Genomic DNA, 22,706 nt, shown 5'->3' with positions numbered 1-22,706 from the left:
TCCATTGAATGTGTACTGTTAAAAGGATACTCCGCTGTAAAATGAAAATTCTGTCATGAATTACCCCCCCAGAAGTCGTACAATAACCCTAGGTTTATTTTTCGTCGGAACAAAAGTCAAAATAGTTTGCAGGAGGTGCATGAGCTGACTCCTGCCCAATTTACTGCAACGTAACTGACATTCTGCTCTTTGAATGTTCAGTTATGTTGCTCTTCTTTAAGTCAAGTCAAGTCAACTTTATTTATATAGCGCTTTTTACAATTTTCATTGTTACAAAGCAGCTGTACAAGAACATTGACTATAAGCAAAACATATAAGGTTATGCAAGTCAAAACACAGGTCAAATATCAGACAGACTATAAATTCCTATATGTAGTGTTAATTAAATAAAACTATCAAATTTAAAGGTCCAGTGTATGACATTTAGTGGCATCTAGCAATGAGGTTGTGAATTGCAACCAACGGCTCACTCTATCCCCTCCCCCCTCCCTTTCAAAGCACTACGGTGACCGATACAGCGCTAAGATGTAGTCACGTTTACGAAACAAGCTTTGTCCGTTTAGGGATACTCTACAAACAACATGGCGAATTCCATGCAAGGGGACCCGCAGTGTATGTAGATATAAATAGCTTATTCTAAGCTACTAAAAATATAACGCTTCATTATGTAAGGTTTTTATACACCTCTGAAGCCATAGTTATGTATATTATATTGCATTTCTGTCAATAGATCCTCCTGAATGACACCCTGGACCTTTAAATATTTAAAGACAAAATCTGTTGAGTGAATCCTGTAGTCTTTGTGTCTGCAACATCAACCTCTATGTGGTTTTGGTAGCATTGTAGATAAAGTTATATTCCAATAGACGGCAGTAATGCCACACGCATTATGTAGATCCATAGTGAATGCAATTTACTGAAAAAGCGCAGCACAATATAGCCATTATATTTACATATATTATAAACAATAATGGAGTCATCAAAGCATCTGGTTAATACAAACGCATTTCTGATTCTTCATTAGTTTCTCTTAAAGTGATACTTTGTCTAAAAATGAAAATTCTGTCATCATTTACTCACCCTCGAGTTGTTCCAATGTGTATACATTTCTTTGTGCTTATAACCAAACAGATCTCAACACCCATTGATTCCCATAGTAGGAAAAATAACTTCATCATTTGTTTTGTTCTGTTGAACACAAAAGAAGACATTTTGAAGAATGTAGTTCTGAGGCACTATTGATTACCATTGTTTTTTTTCCTACTATGGTAGTCAATGGGTGTTTAGATTATAAGCATTATTCCAAAAATCTTTCTCTGTGTTCATCAGAACAAAGAAAGTTATACGCATGTGTACCAACTCGAAGGTGAGTAAATGATGACAGAAATGTCATTTTTGGGTGAAACAATTGTATTTTGTGTTCACTTTAACGCTTTCCTGTAGCTCAGTGATTAGAGCATGGCGTTACGTCGTGGGTTCAATTCCAGGGATTGAACATATATGTTTTTCAACTCCACATGGTGTTATTAGAACGAATGTCATAGTGTTAAACAAGCAACACTTTCAAGAGTGTTGTTTGAACTCTATAAATATTCGTTTGGAGTTGATTTTAACTCTATTAGAGTTGAATTAACACTGATCATTTTGCTGTGTACTCAGAAACAGTTCTATGGTATAATGCAATGTAAGTCACTTTTTTTCTCCTCCAATTGAGATGTGGGTTCTCGGCACTGTTTGCATACTGTTTTGCACTGTTTGCCTGGCCCTTTGGGGGGGGCTGCTAGAATGTTATAGTTTTATTCAATTAACACTGCATATAGGAATTTATATTCCTGTCTGATATTTGACCTACGTTTTGACTTGCATAACCTTATATGTTTTGCTTATAGTCAATGTTTTCTTGTACAGCTGCTTTGTAACTATTTGACTTGACTTGACTTGAAAGCGTCTACCAAATGCATAAATGTAAAAATTGTAAAGGCTGTCTAGAGCCCTCTGTGGACCATCATTGGAAGCGCATGTCTGTCTTCCAGCTGACGTCACCTCTTTCTGCTAAGCAGCTACAACTACCACCTCGTCACTGACCGTGGACGGTCGAGTCGGTCCACTAACGCGCTGTTTATTCCTGTTTACAACCCGTGTATCATTATTTGTCTATATGAGCAGAAACCCATTAACACTACCATAACAAGATCTCTGAAGATCTCTGCTTCCCTCCGTACGTGGTGCACTTCCTGATTTTCGGGCCAACGTGTGTTTTTATGGGATCAGCTGAGATGGTTGAATGAGCAAACGGAGAGGGGGCAACTCTTGAAAGCTTTACTGCCGACAATCATTGCGGATAAAGCTGTCGAAGAACAACCGGTGTTCACCTTAAAGTACAGCGTGGCGACAGGACGTGGACCCGGGGGATATTATTTTGTCTATAAAAGCACATCGGCTGTGAGGCTAAGCGGAGTGTGTGGCTTGCTCGAGACATTTAACAGATACTTACATAAGATGAGAAAAAGGTGATGATAGACCAAGGTACACAAGTAGGCTATAAAGACCTGATGACTCATCCTGCTGGGCGATTCCCTCTATTTGTTTGTATTCAACTCGGATATTGCCGGATTAAATGCAACTTGAATGAATGATATTGTGATAAAGGTTCGCATCTACCTCCGTTAAACGTCATCGGTGGATCTGTCGCATACACAAGGAACTGGCTGTTTATGATTCAATACTTGAAATAAAAGTGTTGGTGGCTGGAAAATGAAGAAGTTCTTTGACGCCCGACGGGAGATGGTGAGCTCAGGGCCCGGCTCCGGGTCCAGTGCGGGAGGCGCCGCGGGGTCCGGCAACGGCGGCACTTTCATCGGACGGGTTTTTACTATAGGACGGTATCAAGTGACCGTGGAGGAGACTGTGGCTGAGGGTAAGATATGACTTTGGTGACTTTATGGATGCGCCTGGTGGAATTAGTACATCGTCAATACAATTCTAAATATAAATCGAAGTCATTAATGAATTATTAGGCCTAATTTAATAAAAATGAAAGGGCCTTCGAACAACTCAGATCCTCTGACGTAAACAATTTTCATTCATGCGTCACGTTTGCTGACAGCACAGAGTGACGCGTGCTGCCTCAGCAGATAAAGCTTGAATGAGTATTCCTTTCCAAAATGAACACTTGCTTATCAGTAATGCCCAAGACTTAAAAAGTAGACTTTGATCATTCATCTTTTAAAGTATGCCACTCTCTGTGCCTTTGTTGGAGCTTAAAGTCCTCATGAATGCCATTCAAGTTTGCTTGCTCTAATTTAGCCTTCAGAATAAATAACCAGTGTGCTCCAAACCTATGCTCCAATATACGCGTCAACCTCAGTGCATATACAAGACTCACAATGTATGCTCAGGCTTCAAGATACATAACAATAGTCACCAGCTTTACTTCTCTTAAGAGTTGCTTTGATAAGCAGAATATGAGTCATTCAGTTTTCCCACAAATTTACTGGAAGTCTCCACAGAGTGCTTTAACCTGGTTGTCAGTAAAGGCATAAATGTGGTTTGTCAAATTTGTGAAATTTTAGGCTACAATACATCTTATGTTAATAAAAGATTGCCTATTCTTAAATGAGCCATGTCAACCCAGCAGACGATTTAATGAAGTCCGTGAGACAACAGACTGGCAAATGTTTTCATGACCTCAGTCTCTGGGGATTTCTAAATGCTTGAGGCTCCAGCTTTAGGTTATCTCTGTTATTGCCTAAGCAGATTTGGAACAGTTGTGTCTCACGAGAGATCGGATGCATTCTGCCATAAGAAGAAATGTTGTACGGAAAGTCTAAAAACTAATGTGATTGTTGTATTTCAGTTGTTCCATACCAAAAGAATAATGAAGCTTATAGTTCTGCCAGTTTGAAATTCAGATAAATTTTAGGTTCATTAAGTTAGTAATTGTTTGAATGTCGTACTATTTTACTATTGACTATACTGTAAGTGTCTTTTTTTAGGGTGAGTATTACTTTCACAATAATCAAGACCATAAAAGTATTGTAAATTGGTGTAAGTACCCAAATTGCTATGTCTTATGTAAAGGAAAGTTTAAAGTACCAGTGAAATTAAAAACAACAATGCTTTTTTTCATTAAATATTGCAGCGTTTATTGTAAATGATTTATCAATGTGGATCATTCTCTTTTTAAAATTCGTGTGCCCTCATAAACGTAAAAAGGAATTTGTAAGGAATTGTAAAATGATGTGTTAGATGGCTGTGGTGGAGCATTCGTTAACTCCTCCCCTTCAACTGTCAGTCTGCTGCCAGTTCCATTTCAAAATGCTGTTTTTATACATCCAATCAAATCGCAGAGAAACCCAAAGACCACACCCATTAGTTTTCTCATTAGAAATTCCACTCGGAAATGCACCACAATATGGAAAGTAAAAATACTCGCAACTTCCTGTTCACAGGGACTTTAAGAAGAGTTCAGCAGCCAATAAACAGTTAAATCCAGCTATTCTAACAACATCCCAACTGTTGGGTTAGGAAATAACTAATTCGTTGGGTTATTTTTGCCAACATGTTATTTATTATTGTTCTTTTTGTTGTTTATTATTTTTGGCCATCCTTTTTTATTATTTGATTGCAGTGTAAAAAAATAAAGCACAACATAGAAATACCTTTATAATACTTTATTTCCAATAGAATAAGTTTTGGTTGCAGTTGTTTTATTAATGTATGTCCTTTATCATATAGTTACTAGCATTTAATTATCAATTTACAAGAATCAAATAAACAGAACAGAATAGAGGCTATTCTACCTTATACAATTTTAAACTACGATAATTAAAAGCTACCAAACAGCAGCACCACCAGGCTTAGCAAACTCCAAAGTGTAAATAAACAACATGTACAACTGCTTGTAAAAGACAGTGTTCCACCAGCATCATGCTTTCCACACTAACAAAGAATACTGAGATGGAAATCATGACTGACTCTGTCAATGAATGAGTAAACATCATTTTGTGACATCCATATCCTTTATTGTGGAGCAAAATAATGTTTGAGCAAGCGTTAATAATTAAAATATTCAGGCGGAAGGAGTTAGGGGTTTTCCATGTGGCATTCTTTACTGAGCCTTTTAAAATCATAACAGTTAATATCTACCCAGTCTAAACGTTTTATTGGGTTACGTTAAATACATTTAATTTGATTTATTTATGTACTGGCTTCAGTCACATTTATTGGCTCCAGATCACATCAAGTTGAACTTAAAATCCCTGTGTACTAGAAGTCGCGATCGTCTTTGCTTTCATATTCTGACAAATTTTCAACGGAAACATAATAGCGAATGATACAAAATAGAAGGCATGTCTTGTGTTTCCAGTGCTGAATTAAAGAAGTCCTTTTCTTTAGAAAGAACTTGCAGCTGACTGACAGTTGGAAGGGAGAAGTTAAAGGGACAGTCCACTTAAAAATGAATATTCTCTAATCATGTACTCACCCTCTTGTCATTTCCAGCCTGTATGGCTTTCTTCTACAGAACACAAAAGAAGATATTTTAAAGAATGTCAGTGACCGAACAGTTGCGGTACCCATTGACTTACATTAGTTATGTGTCCATAATGTAAGTGAATGGGTACCGCCATTGTATGGTTAGTTACCAACGTTCTTCAACGTTGAATATTTTCTTTTGTGTTATGCAGAAGAAATTCAGACAGGTTTAAAACGACAAGAGGTGACAGAATTTTCATTTTTGGGTGAACGTTGCTGTCTACGGGCAGAGTCAGAAAGCTCCCGGACCTCTTCAAAACCATCTTAACCTATAGGGTTATCGTACAAGTTAAGGGTAAGTAATTCATGACAGAATTTTCATATTGGGGCAGAGTATCTTTTCTAAAGGATACTGCTCTTTCTCATTTTCTGCTTTGTACAGTATAATCTGCATCTACATTGTAACATTATTTATTTTTGTCAATACCGCACCTGGTTAGGTTTTTTTTCTTGTCATTCTGATAAAGAGGGGCTATGTGGGTAGGTATCACACTGCCCTCCGAGAGCAAAGAGATCGCTGTGCTTGTGTACGTTTATGAATAATAGATGGCCAGCAACTGTTTTATTCATTAATGTGCTTAATAGTTGCCATCTGTTAATTCTCAGCTGTCATGCCCAATGTGTGCTCGAGCATTTATGTCTGTATTAGTATTGGCGGTGTTCACAGTTAAGTCTTATTTTGAACTTGACATCGTTTTTCTCATTTGAATCTTTACAACAGAGATTAAACTGTTTTAATTTAACTATAATTCCCAATATAAAGTCCCAATAAAAAAAAATACATATCCTATTTTTTATTGGAATATTGCAGTGTTTGTAATAAATAGCTTGTCAGCGTGAGTCATTCTCTTTTTAAAGTTCATATACCCTCGTAATCTTCAATCAAAATCTGAAAATGCGCAAGTAAAAACGACCACAGTGTCCAGTTCAAAGGGACTTTAAAGATGAGCCAGTTTTAACTTTATGAACTTTATTTGTGTGCATTGAAAGTATTTTAATATATCATACGAAAATATACTAAACTAGATGTTTTTCTTTCATTAAACACAAACTTTCCTGTATATAACTATATTTTTATGAAAAATACTGGTTACACCAGTTGACACTAACCAGTTACACCACTTTACACCACTTATTGCTTTGTTTGAAAACATTAACACATCCGACGAGTCCTTTAAAGGGTTTGTTCAGGGTTAGAATGAAAATTCTGTCAAGAATTACTAATCCTCTAGTTGTTTCACAACCGTATGAAAGTTGTTCATCTTCAGAACACAAATGAAGATAGATTTCTGTCATTCCCCAAATATTCTCTCAAAATGAATTTAAACAGAATTTTAGTCATGGTTCTCAGAAAGGCGAATAACAAAGTAATTTACGGATTATGGATTTGCACTGAGTTGTGAATTATGTTCGGCCATCATGAAATTGTTAACCCATTACATTTTCTGTTTTTGAGAATAATCACTGCTCCTGAACTGGTGGAATAGTGATGCTCACTTTTGAGTGGGAATTGCCTAGAATAAACCAAATGGAAAATGGGATGTTTGTAGTTTAGTGCTGTAGATTTAGTGGGTGAGTGTGAACCATTGGTGGATGGATGATTCATAGTTACATTCATCCAGTTTTTCCTGGTGCAAACATTATCACATGCAGACACAAACAGGACAACGGGAAATGAGAAAAGGGAAATTATACCTATTTCAGAAGGCTCTCCATATTTAGCACTTTCCTGAGACAGTGGGTGTGTGCATTTTTTATGCTTGTTTGTGTGTTTTTATGTTTTTTATGCTTGTTCCTACAAGCTCAACTGTCTGAAGTCTCTACAAACCTTTCAGTTTTTTTTAACAGGCTATTCTAGAGTGTACATTGTGGGACCAGACTGTATGCCGACTCTTTGAGATACTGTTGTCTCAGACACTGCAAGAATAGTCTCAGATCAGCACATAAATATTCAATAACTTCACCATTGTGCCCTTGAGCATTAGAAACAGCTGTAATTGTATCTTTGTATCACTATTGGACCGTGCTGTCGTATTGTACAATAGAGAAACGATATTTAATACACACAGAGAAGAAACCTGAGAAGTGCATGCTGGGACACAGGGTTCACAATAGAGATGGCACAGATACTCTCACACCATGTGATGAAGAAAATATAGTTTTCCGATTGAGGTCATATCTGCATAGATTTTACAACACAAACTCAAGCACAAAGATGCCTCAATGCCAAACCTCTGTGGTACAGTATAATGGACTATTATTCTTATACTCATTTTTTGAATCCCTGATTTTAATCCCGAAACTGTTCCCTAAACTAAGGGATACATCATATTTAAAAGTTTGAAATGTAGCTGACAGCATTTTGTATAATTGACATTTACCTAGAATATAAGATGCTGCAGTTTTGAGTATCATCAGTGTCTGTCCAACATCTTAAGGGATTCTTAGTAATCAGCATTGTCACCAGGATGGTGGACACAGATATTAATAGACCCTCTTACATAATAGCATTCTCCGGGAGGAGCAGGGTTATTAAGACTGCGCCACACCTCATCTGAACACAGGCATTGCTTGTTATTTAACAGTTTGCTTGTTTCCTCCGATATTCATGTGTTTATTTAAATGAATTTTGAATCTGACTCATCACATCTCTAACGCACAAACACAGAACAGACTTGACTGTGTGTCCAAAACACAGCACCTCCCTATGCATTTGGTTTTTGTCTAGAATCTGTAATGGTCTTTGAAGTTGAAGTTATCTAATTTATTGGCAACAGTTTGTTCAAAGATAAATGATTGAACATTAACAAGTCTTTATCTTTTCAGAAAAAAAGGTTCCCAGAATGCTTTGCTATTCTTTTCTGGTAGGATAAAGACTATTTATTTTTGAAGCAAGTATATAAACTGTAGATTTACATTTATGTAATTTACTTGCTTCAAAAATAAATAGTCTTTATCCTACCCACAGGTTATATATATATATATCTATATATATATAGATATATATATATATAACCTGTGTTCCTATGATACGTTTCTGCAATCCTAAATGATCGCTTTCAGTCTCGTGCTTAAAGATCTCCAGTATCTGGATTTCCTCTTCACAGGTGGTTTTGCCATCGTGTTTCTGGTGAGGACTCACCAAGGGCTCCGCTGTGCAATGAAGAGGATGTATGTCAACAATGAACAGGACCTTCAAGTCTGTCATAGGGAAATTCAGATTATGGTGAGCATTTTCTTTTTTGTATCTTTCTTTTCTGAAAACCACAGTCTACAATAAACATGGACGGACCAATTTGTATTAGCTGGACTAGCTTGTGACCATCTTAATTTATTCACAAGATAGTTGTGGCTGATCACAGGGATTAATGTGTTGATCTTTGAAATCCAGTCTACTAGTGAAAATGTCAGCCCTGTTTCAGCTTCACAAAGTGTCTTGTTACTTTAAATGCTCAGCTGCACGCAGTTGACTCCCAAATAGATGACTAAAAGGAGCCTTTTATTTTTTGTGAATGAATGAGTTTATTTTAAAAGGCATTCAAGGACTTAAGCTATTTCATGATTTAAAACTAGTATTAAGGCTTTGCTGCCTCCAAGTGTTCCTTGTCTGAGCTTGTAGTCTGTGGTAAAAAATAAAAGGCTCTTTCTTGGTCACTATTCAGTAATTGTGACTAAATGTTGCATTGATTCAAATCTGACATTAATTCCAATGGTCAATACACACTCAGTATATGTTTGTTCAGACAAAAGTGCTCTTCTATAATGTCCGTCCAATGTTAAGCTTTTAAATGAGAATGGAATGGTGTCTTGACAAAGCCAGACATCTACTTTTCAAATAGGAGGTTGATCAAACCGCCAGTGTGGGTTTTCGCAACATTATTTTTAGTATGTTTATTTGTTCAAACAGAGGGACCTGGTGGGTAACAAAAACATTGTGGGCTTCCTGGATTCCAGTATTACGGCAGTAGGATCAGGGGACGTTTGGGAAGTTCTCATACTGATGGACTTCTGCAGAGGTCAGTCTGAATTTTGTTATGGCTTCTAGTACATGTGCATGCCTGGATCTGCTAGTAAGACATAATACAAGTGTTAAGAAATCTGACAACATTGTTAAATTGAATCTTGTCCCCTTTGTCACACACATAGTCTTTGCACGATAGGCTTAGCGTATTCATTATTTTAAATATGTCTGATATGAATCTAGGTGGCCAGGTTGTAAATCTGATGAACCAGCGCTTGCAGACTGGATTCACTGAGCCAGAGGTGCTGCAGATCTTCTGTGACACATGTGAAGCGGTCGCACGACTGCATCAGTGCAAAACTCCCATTATCCACCGGGACCTTAAAGTATGATCTACACACACATGTATTTTACAATCACTTCATTTATTATTATAAAATTATTATTTTAGAAATAAAGTACATTTAGTTCAGTCGGACGCTACAGATGAATTAAGTCGCGTCTGCTCCATAAAGCGCATGTTGTGCAGTTTCTTTTTAAAGGGCAAGAGAAGGTTGTTAGTATTTCGTTCGTTTAATATATGGGAATTTGTCTTTGTTTTTTTTTTATTGTGTATTTATTAAAATAATTATTTTCTTTTGTGTTGTAACGCTTATTATGTAATTTCCACCTTATTCATTTTTATTAATAAAACTATGTAAAATATAAGCAGGTTTGTCATAGTGCTATTTTATTGTTTATGGATAATTTGTTAGGAATAAAAATGAGCAAACATTTTGAGCATCATTTTGTTAAAAGAACATATAAGATGTACAGATCTAATGTTAAAGTTAAAATTTTGTCAAAAGTTTATTGATATGAAAAAAATATTCATCCCTCAATACAAATAGCATATTTTCCCACATACCGTGATTATAACATTTAGAACATTCTGAGTGCTGCAAAAGCTCTGAGAAGATTTCCTTTATCCAGTGATCTCATAACGTAGCGTTTAGCGCCATGTTGGCATATAGAGTATTTCAATTTAAAATAACTTTGCCCCTTTCTTTTTTAATAATTAGACGATACTTTTCCCTCAAGTCCCCCTGCGGATGAGCCCTGCAGTCTAATGTGAAAGATCAGAGAGTAGAAAAAACGGATTTCCAGCACCAACACTAGTCCCGATGTAAACACAGCTTGATGACATCATGAATATGCTAACAAGCTCCAGAAATCTAGTGGGAAACTGCGTTATGGTAGAACGTTAGAAATTCTAATGCTCCGATCCTGAATAGCAGATGTTACACCAGAATACTGTTACAATCGAGTCATGCGACAAACATAATTGGGTCTTCTCACTCATACCTTTTAGTGTCTCTTTTAGGTGGAGAACATCTTGCTTCATGACAGAGGTCATTATGTGTTGTGTGATTTTGGTAGTGCCACTGACAAAGCCCAGAATCCTCTTACAGAAGGTGTAGCAGCTGTAGAAGAGGAAATTAAAAAGTGGGTGTCCTGTTGTATTTATCATACAAAATTCTTTTGAGTAATGAGTAATAAATTAACTGAAATGTTCCATAATTTCTTTTGTGATTTTCAGGTACACTACCCTTTCATACCGGGCCCCAGAAATGGTGAATCTGTATGGGGAGAAGGTTATCACAACTAAAGCAGATATATGGGTATGTGAAGGGTGGGTAAAATAATTTGAATGTCCCAGGCATGTCATGATAACAAACATAATTGCGATAATCGATTTTATTGTCATTTTATGAATATTTTATGGCTCTGATAATGTTAATAAAATGCAACTAGAAATGGAACAAACTTTATGTTGGCTTGACAAAGCCTGGCCTGAAGAATGTAAAATAGTTTGAAAGGTTTTAGGTAAAGCTCCTCCAATACGGTGTAAACAAATATTTTGTGACCCCGGTCGGTGAAAACCAGGCTAAGTATGTTGTTAGGATGAATGAGCATGTTGCTAGTATGATGTTTACACGATGACCATGTTGCTAGCATGATGTTAACACGATTACCATGTTGTTAGCATGATGCTAACATGGGTAACATGTTGTTGGCATAATGCTAGCACGATTAGCATGATGCTAACATGAAACTATCACAATTAGCATGTTTCTAGTATGATACAGCAAGCCACGAGTGAAAGGAACCAACCCCAATGTCTCTACGATGTTCTGATGTGGAGATATATGTATTGCGTAATGGTCGCTTAAGGACTCTGTTAGGGGGTGGCATGGCAGCTGCCAATTAATAATACTCCAAGGCACAAGTTAAATGAACCACAAGTTTATACTGGTGCGCTTTCTGACAGATTTTAACAGTGTTTTTTAGGGATGCTCCGATCCACCTTTTTTGCTTCCGATACCGATTCCGATACCTGAGATTCAGTATCGGCCGATACCGAGTACCGATCCGATACTAAGGTAAAAATTTTAAAGTGCACAATTACTTAATAAACTATGTGCATTGCTGTGCAAGACATCAGGCTCGACTTAACATAAATTTCCTGACCCCGTAAAACAAAATAACAAACTAATGATTCACAAATTTAGTAAATAGTTTATTAAACCAGCACCGGTGCAAAACAAATGAAAAATAAAACAAAAGTGTTCACTATCTTTGGACAAAAGACATTCAAAATTAAAGTGCAAATTAAGCAGCTGAATAAAACAACAGCTTCACTAGCTTGATAAACGGGTATAAATAAATGGAAACAAAATCTCTTAATAATTTTTAAGAAAGTGCAAAAATAATTAAAAAATCAATTCGCAAAAAAAAGCTGCTGAAATTGAGCAAAAAAGTAATAGCTTTACTGCTTTAGATATTCAAAGTAACATGAATCAGATCTTTTTAATGCTTTAGTCACTAAAGCAAAGTCCACTTAACTAAACTAAAGTTTAGTGAAAATAAAATGTAACATCCAACACAGAAACAGATGAATAAACCGCTAGCTTCCCTAGCTGAGTAAAACTGCACATGTTTGTTGCATTTAACGTGGCATTTTGTGGCACAAATTTCTCATCCAACCAGTGTGCGGTTAAACTTAAAAGCGACACGTCGCAGCTCCAGATATCTGTTGTAAAACTCACCGCATTGACATCTTTAATTTTTTCGGATATGTGTTTGCTTTTTGACTTTTCGGTACAGTTCAAGGTAGAGTTAAATATTTACGCTTCGGCGTGTCGTACTGCGGCTCCAGGTGGTTTATAAGGAGTCTGAAGCCATTATTCGCAACGACGGACAGCGGTTGCCCATCCATAACAATGAAAGCGGTGGAACTTATTGGCGTAGCTGTTGTAAAATAACTCCAAATGACAGATATTTTGGCTCGCTCCATGCTGTTCGCTGCTATATGTTCACTTGTTCACGTGCACTACGTACAGAGCACGTTGCTAGCGTATGATGGCGCACGTTGCTAGCGTATGATGTCACACGTTGCTAGCGTATGATGTCGCACGTTGCGCAATGCGCAGCCGCCCACGAGAGAGTTTAAGCGCCGGTGTCTCCATGAACTTTTACATCGTCTAGCACAAATTTTATGTCAGATCGGGTATCGGTGACAAATTGCACCGATACCCGATCTAGAATTTTATTACGTATCGACGCCGATACCCGATACGAATATCGGATCGGAGCATCCCTAGTGTTTTTATTGTGCAGCAAAAGTTGATTTTGATGAAGGGGTAAACTGCAAGCATTTACTTAGAATCGTAGGAAAAAATGGCTGTTAAACCTGAATCTGCAGTCGGCAGGAGACGAGCCACGAGGTTTAACGTACCCAAACAATGACCAGGGAAGCCCACATTTCTGTCAAGCCTTGTCATAAACACTATATGCTGTTAAAGGAACGAGTCAGATCGTCCAGTATAAGAAAACAGCTTAACATAGCCTACCAAAACAATGACTACGCAAAACCAAATTTCCATTAAACCTTTATTTTAATAAACACTAGCTACTGTTAAAAGAACAAGCACTTTTTCCGGGGATAACATTAGTCTCACGTTTAGGTTGTTTATTTTAAAGAGACCACATAACGTGGCTCAAGGCAGCAATAAACTATTGTACTTACTTTTATTAAAAGTAAGGTTTTACAGAATTTTGGGCTTACCTGGTCGTGGTTAAGGTCCTTAAACATTAGTACTTTGAGGTTGTCATAGTGAATTCCTATGGAGAAAATCACTTGCTGCCGTCCACGTGATTGAAAACAACCGTTCAGTGAGCTATTTTTAGTGTGCACGTGATGCCCGCATCAACACAGGCAGACTGCTCGGCCCTACTTCTCCGTGGCGATGATGGCGTGTGGTTAAAAATCATAACAAACTCATTTGAAAGGAGTGGGACACGAACAGGATTTTTAAAAGTGGAGGGGACATGTCCCCAGTGGAAATTACGACCCTGGGTGTCCCTAATTCTTCACTAGCTTAACCCGTCAGAATGTCTTTGTCCACTGTTATTAAAAAGAAAACATCATTAATCATTTAAACCCTGTACATGCATGAAGTATGATGACCACAGTCAGGTTTAGTTTCCTTTTTGTTGCTCTTAGGGCATAGAAAAACAAGAAGAGGAAGAGGTGGCATTGAATAGGATGATGCCCTAGTTTAGTGGTTGAAGTACAGTTATGCCATTAAATCCAATGAAAACACAGAAAATGGCTTTTTGATAGCTATTCACTGTAGTGACCTCTAGTGGAAGGGTTAATGCTAAATAACTTTGTTTTTGTACAGACCAAGAGTGTGATTTCTGTTTGTTTGTGTTTCAGGCATTGGGCTGCTTATTGTATAAGTTGTGTTATTTTACATTGCCATTTGGAGAGAGTCAGGTGGCCATCTGTGACGGCAGTTTCACCATCCCAGACAATTCCCGCTACTCGCACGACATGCACTGTCTCATCCGTAAGTTCAGATGACGATTGATCTGTCAGCTAATATTAACATTTATGTCTCACATTTATTTATTGCCTGTTAAAACCCTTCTATATGTTATTGAGGGCTTTCTTTTTTCCTTCATTTTGAAAAGTATTAAAGTGGCAAAATAGCATATTCATAATGATATTAAAACTTTTGTTTGTTTGAATGGGTGTTTCTTCAGCTGTTATAATTTTTATAAAGTGCCCATAGTTAATAGTTGCCAAAAATGTCCTTCCTTGTCAACGTCCATTTGGTTTCATTTTCCTCTCTCAGGTTACATGCTGGAGCCGGACCCTGACTTCAGGCCAGATATCTACCAAGTGTCATATTTTGCCTTTAAATTTGCACGGAAAGAATGCTCAGTACAGAATGTCAACGTAAGAATGAAGAGGGTTTCTTCCCACTTTTCAATCTCACCTTACAAACAACCATGTACACATCCTCTCACCCAGAGTCTTTGTCTGGCACATCCATGTTTAATTCATGCCCATCCTTTTCAGTGGATATCGTAAGTGCTGGCACATAGCGGCAGAGGAAGTAGGATATTGCTTCTAGCTGCCAATTGGCTTAGATCCAGTGGTCCCATTCTGAGCGGTATTGATAGCATAATGGAAGCATTGAGTCATGTTCAAAAATCTATTAACATCGACACCCGCAGAGCGCTATTTTGAGTTAAATTCAGGGATGGCTTTGTTGTTGATTTTAACTGGAAAAAGCTTTTCAGGACGACTTTTGATCCTCAAAGGGTATTAACATTAGATTTTTTTCTGGCCCATTTTGAAGTATCAATGTCACTATATGCATTAGAAAGCCATAAACTTTATTTTTAGCACAAGCTGACTTTTCAAACATTTCACATAAGTTTGACATAAGAATAAGTTTGAATTATGAACCAGAACTTGACCAGTGGTTACCCTGCTAGGATAATATTAATTTGATAGGAACTGTTTTGCATCAATGTTTTACAACAAACAAATTTTACAGACACAAATCCTGTATAAGTATGGTAATAGTTTCCTTATACATTTTGCCTTGTTCCCTTTTATATTTTCAGAATACACCCATTCCAGAAAAACTTCCAGAGCCAATAAGAGCCAGTGAAGCTGTGGTCAAGAAAAGTCAAAACAAAGCCAGGTAACCTTATCCGTGTGCAGAACCTGTGTTCATGTTTTTTACATTTTACAAGTGTTCAACAGATATGTTTTGAGCTGAGTGCATTATTGTCTATATAATACCGGTAGAGTATATGGGGGGAGACCACGGGCTACTGTAAAGTAAAAATGAATAGCTTGTCTACATTTCACGGCAAGTTCTGTCTTGTGTATTACTGTCTGATGAACACATTAAATTGAATCCATTCAAGAGAAAATTCGTTTTTAAAACTATAAATTAATAGTTTGGTAGATAACATATTTCATGTTTTGGTTTATCATTTGTATGATATTATTGAATGCATAAGGGACTTCCTGTTATTCAGGCTCACTGATCCAATCCCCACTACTGAGACTTCCATAGCACCACGACAGCGACCCAAACCTGGACAGGCTCAACCAATCACAGGCATATTGCCCATTCAGCCGGCTCTCACTCCTCGCAAAAGAGCCAATGTACCTGCAGCAGCCAGCAACCAGCCAATCAGTGAGTGTGTTGAGCGACACTATAGAATATGACCAGACTGCTTACTGCACATGCTGTATTTACACCCATTAGTGTTGGTGAAGCACCGCCGGATTGGGACTCATTTTCAGCCCTGGAGTTTCATGCCTTAGACCGGCCCACTTTAGTTTACGACTGACTATATTAAAATAATGATAATTAAAACCTAAGTCTGCAATAGCGCACTGTTCTCTACAGCCTTGAATTCATTGTCATTCAGTGAAAATAAAGTTTTGCTTCACAGTGAAGATTTATTAGAACAGGACAGTATCAGAATCTATTTTCTTTAAGAATAAGTGTTCATAAATATCCAAACATTGAAATAAGGAAAAATATATAAATTACAAAAGATTAAAATAAAATGTATTGCACTGTCTAATGACACTATAATTTATTTTAAATAAACATCTGCTTTACAACTTCAAATATTTTTTTACAAATATGAGAACATTAGTTAAATAATAAAACTATTGGACTGTTATCTGACTTTTCTTTCACAAAGATTTCTAATGATTGTTTCATCTCTTTTTCCTCTGCATAAGTGTAGCTTCAAGGAAACATGGACAACCCTAAAACATTAATTAACGCGGGCTTCGAACCGACGTCGGTCCGAATGGGGGACGGGTGCTCTAACAATGAGCTATCTCGTCGTCTTTATTTGCTTTGAGAAAAAATGTGGTCTTCTTAGAACATTTGGTCAGTTTCCAGAGCTTTCTTGCTTTTTATTCTGGACTTTTCAGCGCCGCCTTTGCGCTTTCTGTCATCCATTTTTATTTCTGACGGTTTTTTATTTTGAGCAACTTGCAGTGGCGCTGTCGGGGGCGGGGCCAGGGAGTCAAAAGATAATCACGTCCTGCAGGCTGCGCTCTGAGTTGGGCTGCGAAAAAATATGAAATAAAAAAGAGTGGGGCTGCGATAAAATAATAAATAAAAAGATTAGGGCTGCTGTGAGTGAAGGCAGCCCAGGGAAAGCCACATTTCAACCGTGCCATGACAATACCGGCCCTCGCGGCCAAAAAAACTGACCGGCCCACCCCGGTGCTCCCGATTACCCAATCCGGGGCTGTGGTGAAGTATAATGAATGGACACTCTTTAATGACTTAAAGGGAAAGTTCACATACAAATTGTGAAATCATTTATTTATCCTCATGTCGTTCAAATACTGTATTTGACTTTCTTGTGCAAAACACAACTTCATCAGAGGACTGTTTTATCCAGGCCACAAATAATTTCTAGATAACAAATTCACCAGCAACATTATTAGGTACACCTTGCTAGTACCAAGTTGGACACCTTTACTCTTAAGAAAAGCCTTTCAAGTTTTCATGGTTTGCGTCTGAAAACGTTTGTCCATAGTAACATGATAGAGCTGATATCAGAGAGCCGCAGATTTGCGACTGCACATTTCTCATTTGATTGGATTTAGATCTGGTGACTGAAGACATTATCTGGATTTATGATACCGGACACATTGTGGTCAGAAGGGATTGAACAGGACAGGAACAATTTTCAGAAAATAATTTCCAGAAAAATGTCAAGTTCTTTTCAAATCTAGCGCATTTCTTGTTGTCTGTAATGCGCATATTTGACATATTGTGTTTTAGACAGGAATCGGCGGCTTAATACATAAGCATACAAACCTGATTGGTTAACTTGTGAATGAATCTCGAAACACTGTGTCATAACTACTCAAAATTACAGAGTAGATCACACTAGCTACATAAAGTTGGCACCGCTTGATCATGGCATAATAAAAAAACATATAAAAAACCTTTGACCTTATTGGTTGAATCTACCTGATTGATAACATTAGGTGAAAGGCATTCGCTATACAGGTTTTGAATGACACGAGAGAGCAGGGATGCAAACTTAACTTTTGGAAAACACAAGTTCTCACTTCTTACAAATATAAGTGAACTTGGTCAAAACCTCACTGTCCTGCTTTTCTGTTGGCTCGCAGGTGTTAACATAGCTGTACAGCCTGTTGTTCCCGGCCAATCCCAGAACCCTCAGCTTCAACAGGTTCCTGTTGGACAGCTACAGGGTACAATCACTCCAATACAAGCCATCCAACCTCAGACCCCATCCCAACACACACTTTTTGTGCAGCAGCAATCTACACCTTTCTTTACTGCTCAACAACAGGTAATGCCTACACATTCTATAAATAATCCCAAATTACCTATAGTTACCAAGGGATACGTCAGAATGCTTTTGATGTTAAATGGGACATGTGAGTGTTGGGGTTTTAAACAATTGAATCAAAGTTTTATTTAAAACTTGTGTGCTTTTTTTATATACGATGTGATATCAATTCCTACTTCCATATTTTAGCAGCATCATGCCACACAGGACTGGGGCTTATCTTCACAAACGCTCGCAGTTTCCTCAAACCCAGTTTTCACACAGTCTAAGCTTAAGTCTAGGGCACCACCTCCACCAATGCACCACACATGTTTATCAGCAACCACACAGACAAAAACAAAGGCTACCGCCCCTGCCCCGCCTGCAGAATGTTTACTGACTAACACCGTAGTTTGTGATATGATTATATCTGGTTCTGGGACCCGACCCGTCCATCGTAAAACCAAAGCTATGGCGCCCCCACCCCCTACATCACATGCTTCCACCCTTCCGCCGCCCAAAGCCAGCCCAGAACCTCCCCCACCTCCATCCGCTCATTCTGAAGTGGAACTAGATCAGATGGTAATTCCCCACACATCTGCTGTGTTTGGATGATCTTTGGAGTGTTTCGGTTTCCCTGTCTTTTCTCCTTTAAGTATAATCAGAAAACATTTTTACACAAGTGCGCCAATGCACATACAGTGAACATAAAGTGTAACATACAGTGCATTTTTCCCTTTAACTGTAGTGCACAATAAGTTTATACTTAAAATTGCTTTTTAAAAAAAACTTTGTTGACTCCTTTTACATTATGATATTCTGTTTAAACGTCTTGGGATGCAGCAACATATACACTTATATACAGATAGTCTGTATGCACTTGTGTAAAGAATGTTTCAGTCGTAGAACTTGCACACAGGGGCTTCATTGTTGTAAAGAGTTTTCTTTTCAGGCTATTGTTCTATTCGTTTTTATGATTTATGACTGAATTTATTCACCCTCATGTCATTCAAAACCTCTTTGACGCATTCTTCTCTAGAACCCTAAAAAAAGATGTTTTGACAAATGTCTCATTGGCCAATGTTTTATGCTTACCAACATTCTTCAAAATATCTGTTGTGTTCTACAATAGAAGGTAAATCATAGAGTTTTGGAATGACATGGGGTGAGTAAATAGTAAAATAATTTACATTTGGATGAACCATTCCTTTAAGTTTAAGGGATGCCGCTGGTACATTGAAATGAATAGAAATGGCCTTAACAGACATTTCACCCAAATGTCAAAGGCGATCTTTCTTTCTTGTAATATTATAGCTAGATATTTTACATTTTAAAGGGGTCATATGGCACGAATACGTGTTTTTCTGTGTCTTTGGTGTGTTATAAGTTGCCCATGCTTGTATAAGACATGTAAAATTGCTAAAATTAATGCCAGGTCGCTGTGTTAAAGCGAAAGCTCACCCAGAACTGCCTGAAACGCCCCGTGTAACCACACCCCCACAAATCTATGTCAGTTCATGGTATGACTTGACTAAGACCGCCCAAGTGTAAACACAAGTAAGGTGGGCGTACCTGTCAGTACAATTGCTTTAGAACCTGATGTTCCAAATATGGTAAGAGGCGTTACATATCCGTCACACGCTTGCAGTATTCGACCAATCACTGTGCACTGGAAAACTGCCCAATCATAGCACACCACAGCGATGAGCTTTGTAAAAAATCTGTGCGTTTCAGAGAGGCGGGGTAAGGAGGAGATACAAACCTGCACGGTATGTTGAACATGCAGCGTTTTTTAACTTTTATTTGGTGTATACACATTACCTTGCATCCAAAACAAACGATAATATACGTTTTAGCCGTGTCATATGACTCCTTTAAGCAAATCAATAATGGACTCTACTAACTGGTCGAACAAAGTTGGGATATCAGTTTCCGGTTTACTTTCGGATGTGGGTATTTCTAGAATGACTTGGTTACCGAAAAACTGACTGGGGATACAACATTTCTGTCAAAATGTACTTTTAATGAACACTAGCTGCTGTCAAAAAAACTAGCTCTGCTTCCATGGATAAAGGGAATAATCTCTTGTTAAGCATTTTGTCCCACGTAAAAGTCATTTATAAGAAATAGCAAGGCTTTATGTACCTGAACAACATGAATTATAAAAAGAAAAATGATCACTGATATCAAACATCAGCATGATATGATGATTGTCGTTGCCTTGAGCTTTCCTTATAATTGACTTCTGTAGAGAAGAAAATGCTTAACATTAGACAGGTCCGTAGCCAGCCAGTTGAAAGGGGAGGTTCTTTTTTTTTTAAAGTGGACCTTTTTTGCAGTTTTTCTCCTCCTTTTGTATTTAATTATGAGGTTCAAATACCTTTATGCACTAATTTCTGCTGGATTAGTTTGTCTGCTGGTATCTTAACCAGCACGCTTTTTGATGTACCTAAAATATTTATTGCATTGTTGTCAAATTGCTTCCTCAAGTAACACTTTTGTCAGTCCATACACAGTTCATAAGTTTAAAAACCACACTAACAACAGAACAGATTTAATGAACTTTACTGAAATATTAATAATAATTCCACTCATCATAATTTCTTGACTCTCTGTCAATGCCTCTTTGTTATGTTTTATTATTATAATTACGCTAAGTTTATATGGCTATTATATTGTAGACCAGGGGTCCCCAAACTTTTTTCTGCAAGGGCCACATAATTCTCCCTGTCTTTAATGGGGGGCCGGGTCGGTTTGTAACAGAAAATTACATGGGCCGGAGGTACTACTTGAATTATTGTGGAGATTTAATTATGATTTGAAATGTATTTATTATGCCTCCTAATGGTATAATAGTTTATTAATAGTATATAGTTTAGTGCTACTCAAATTCAAAACATTTTCTTTTGCATATTAATTAAACTTTCTCTTTCCCAACCGCTTGGCCATTTTGTCGTCTCTTTGAAATTTTCCGATGGTTCGCGCGTCAGTTCTATCGCATTGGTATGTTATGAATTTAACAAATTATTAGGCTATGTGAGTAATTTAGAGAAATTTGGGTCTGAAAGCCAATATTCTGACGCTCGCTCACGGCCCTACTAGCGCAATCTCCTGACTGGTTAACGCTGCGCAAATTTTCACCAAAGTTCAGATTTTAAACTCGCGCGAATCACGCGAACGCTCAATGCGCGTCATTCGCGTGAATCGCGCCGCAAGTAGGTCATCGCATCTTTGCATTGACTTAGATCACTCGCGCTATAAGGCATTGTTCAGAGGGCCGGTCCAAATCTGTGGGCGGACCACATTCATATATACCCCTCCCCTCGCATCATTCAGAGGCGATGCTTCTTCACGTTGCTTTGAAAAGTGTATGCGAGAACTCTCTCTGTCTGTGCACGCACATACACGCGTCCTGCAATAATAATCGTATTAATTTGAAACAGCAACCCAGAAATTTGTCACAAGCATTGATTAAAACAATGATGACAATAATCACATGAAAAAAACGACTTAAATTCTGGACCTTTGGCAGTGAGGGGGGGTTCGTTCGAACCACCCGAACCCCCCCTGCCTACGGGCTTGTTAGATGATTCACTTTATCCGTGGAATAAGGGCTCATTCTTTTGTCAGCAGCTAGTGTTTATTACAAATAAATTTGGACAGGAATCTGATTTTCACTGGTCATGTTAAGGTTTCGTTAAGTTGTTTTAGAAACACCTACATGGGAGTTCAATTGTGTTTGTTTTGGGAGTTACATCTGAAGTTTACCAACTTTCTTCTTTAACCCATCTACTCTGTAGAACCAGTCCTGCAATCATCCTTGAAAAATATACAACTGTAGTATTTATTGTTCTCTTACTTTTCTTAAAGTCTGTAGCTGGGAGTCGTGGGGAGCATAAGGTCGGCTCTTTGACTCCTCCCTCTTCTCGTAAAACGGCTCCTAAAGGAGGGCACAGACGAATTGTGAGTGATGTCACACACAGCACCATATTTGGAGTTCCTGTTAGCAACTCCACTTTACTCCTTCAAGCTGCTGCCGCGGAGGCCAGTCTCAACAAGTCCAAGTAAATCAATTAAACACCAAATTTATCATTTTACAGGCGAAAAGGAACATTAAGATATGAAAGTGTGTTTGTCTGCAGGTGTGTGTTTGAAGAATATTGTTTGTCTATTTAGTGTTGGGGAAGGGAAAGATTGAACCTTTCAAAGATGGCAAATGAGACTGAGAAATATATGCCAACGTGCCCTTGCTCTCAAGGGATGGGGACCACACCCTGTGTGTTTTGTTTGGGGACGTGATTAATGCGTAGTTAAGTCCGCTTTAAAGGGAATGTCTAGGTTATGCAAGTCCGTTCACTGAGAAGGGAATGAGCCCTGCACCATACTTAAAACATGCCTGCACATCTTCCTTCAGACAATTATATATATAATTCATATACAGTACTTAAATATAGCCTTAATGCCTCTCTATGTCACTTTACCTTTGTCTGCCTAAAAAAAGGCATTATTTCACATGTCC

General features: G+C 37.8%; 1 protein-coding gene across 5 annotated transcripts in view; it reads left to right on the top strand.

Moving 5' to 3' along the window:
- The first annotated feature begins 2,010 nt into the window (after nt 1-2,010).
- aak1a (AP2 associated kinase 1a) overlaps nt 2,011-22,706 on the top strand; it is a 45,771-nt gene continuing 25,075 nt past the window's right edge. For 3 of the 5 annotated variants that reach the window (XM_079467976.1, XM_079467975.1, XM_079467979.1), the window contains exons 1-12: nt 2,055-2,917; nt 8,643-8,761; nt 9,443-9,551; nt 9,740-9,882; nt 10,860-10,981; nt 11,076-11,157; nt 14,259-14,391; nt 14,680-14,783; nt 15,461-15,540; nt 15,884-16,044; nt 18,024-18,208; nt 22,058-22,251. In XM_079467976.1, the coding sequence (XP_079324102.1) occupies nt 2,755-2,917; nt 8,643-8,761; nt 9,443-9,551; nt 9,740-9,882; nt 10,860-10,981; nt 11,076-11,157; nt 14,259-14,391; nt 14,680-14,783; nt 15,461-15,540; nt 15,884-16,044; nt 18,024-18,208; nt 22,058-22,251 (1,595 nt within the window). In that variant the 5' untranslated portion in view covers nt 2,055-2,754. Of the gene's footprint in view, nt 2,918-5,724; nt 5,831-8,642; nt 8,762-9,442; nt 9,552-9,739; nt 9,883-10,859; nt 10,982-11,075; nt 11,158-14,258; nt 14,392-14,679; nt 14,784-15,460; nt 15,541-15,883; nt 16,045-18,023; nt 18,209-22,057; nt 22,252-22,706 lie in introns of those variants that run through there. The other 2 variants (XM_079467978.1, XM_079467977.1) reach the window with 2 other exon arrangements.

Source organism: Barbatula barbatula, assembly GCF_947034865.1.
Source record: "Barbatula barbatula genome assembly, chromosome: 11".
NCBI classification, from domain to species: Eukaryota; Metazoa; Chordata; class Actinopteri; order Cypriniformes; family Nemacheilidae; genus Barbatula; species Barbatula barbatula.
The sequence above is the reverse complement of the archived record's forward strand: the minus strand, read 5'-3'. Positions and strand labels throughout refer to the sequence as shown.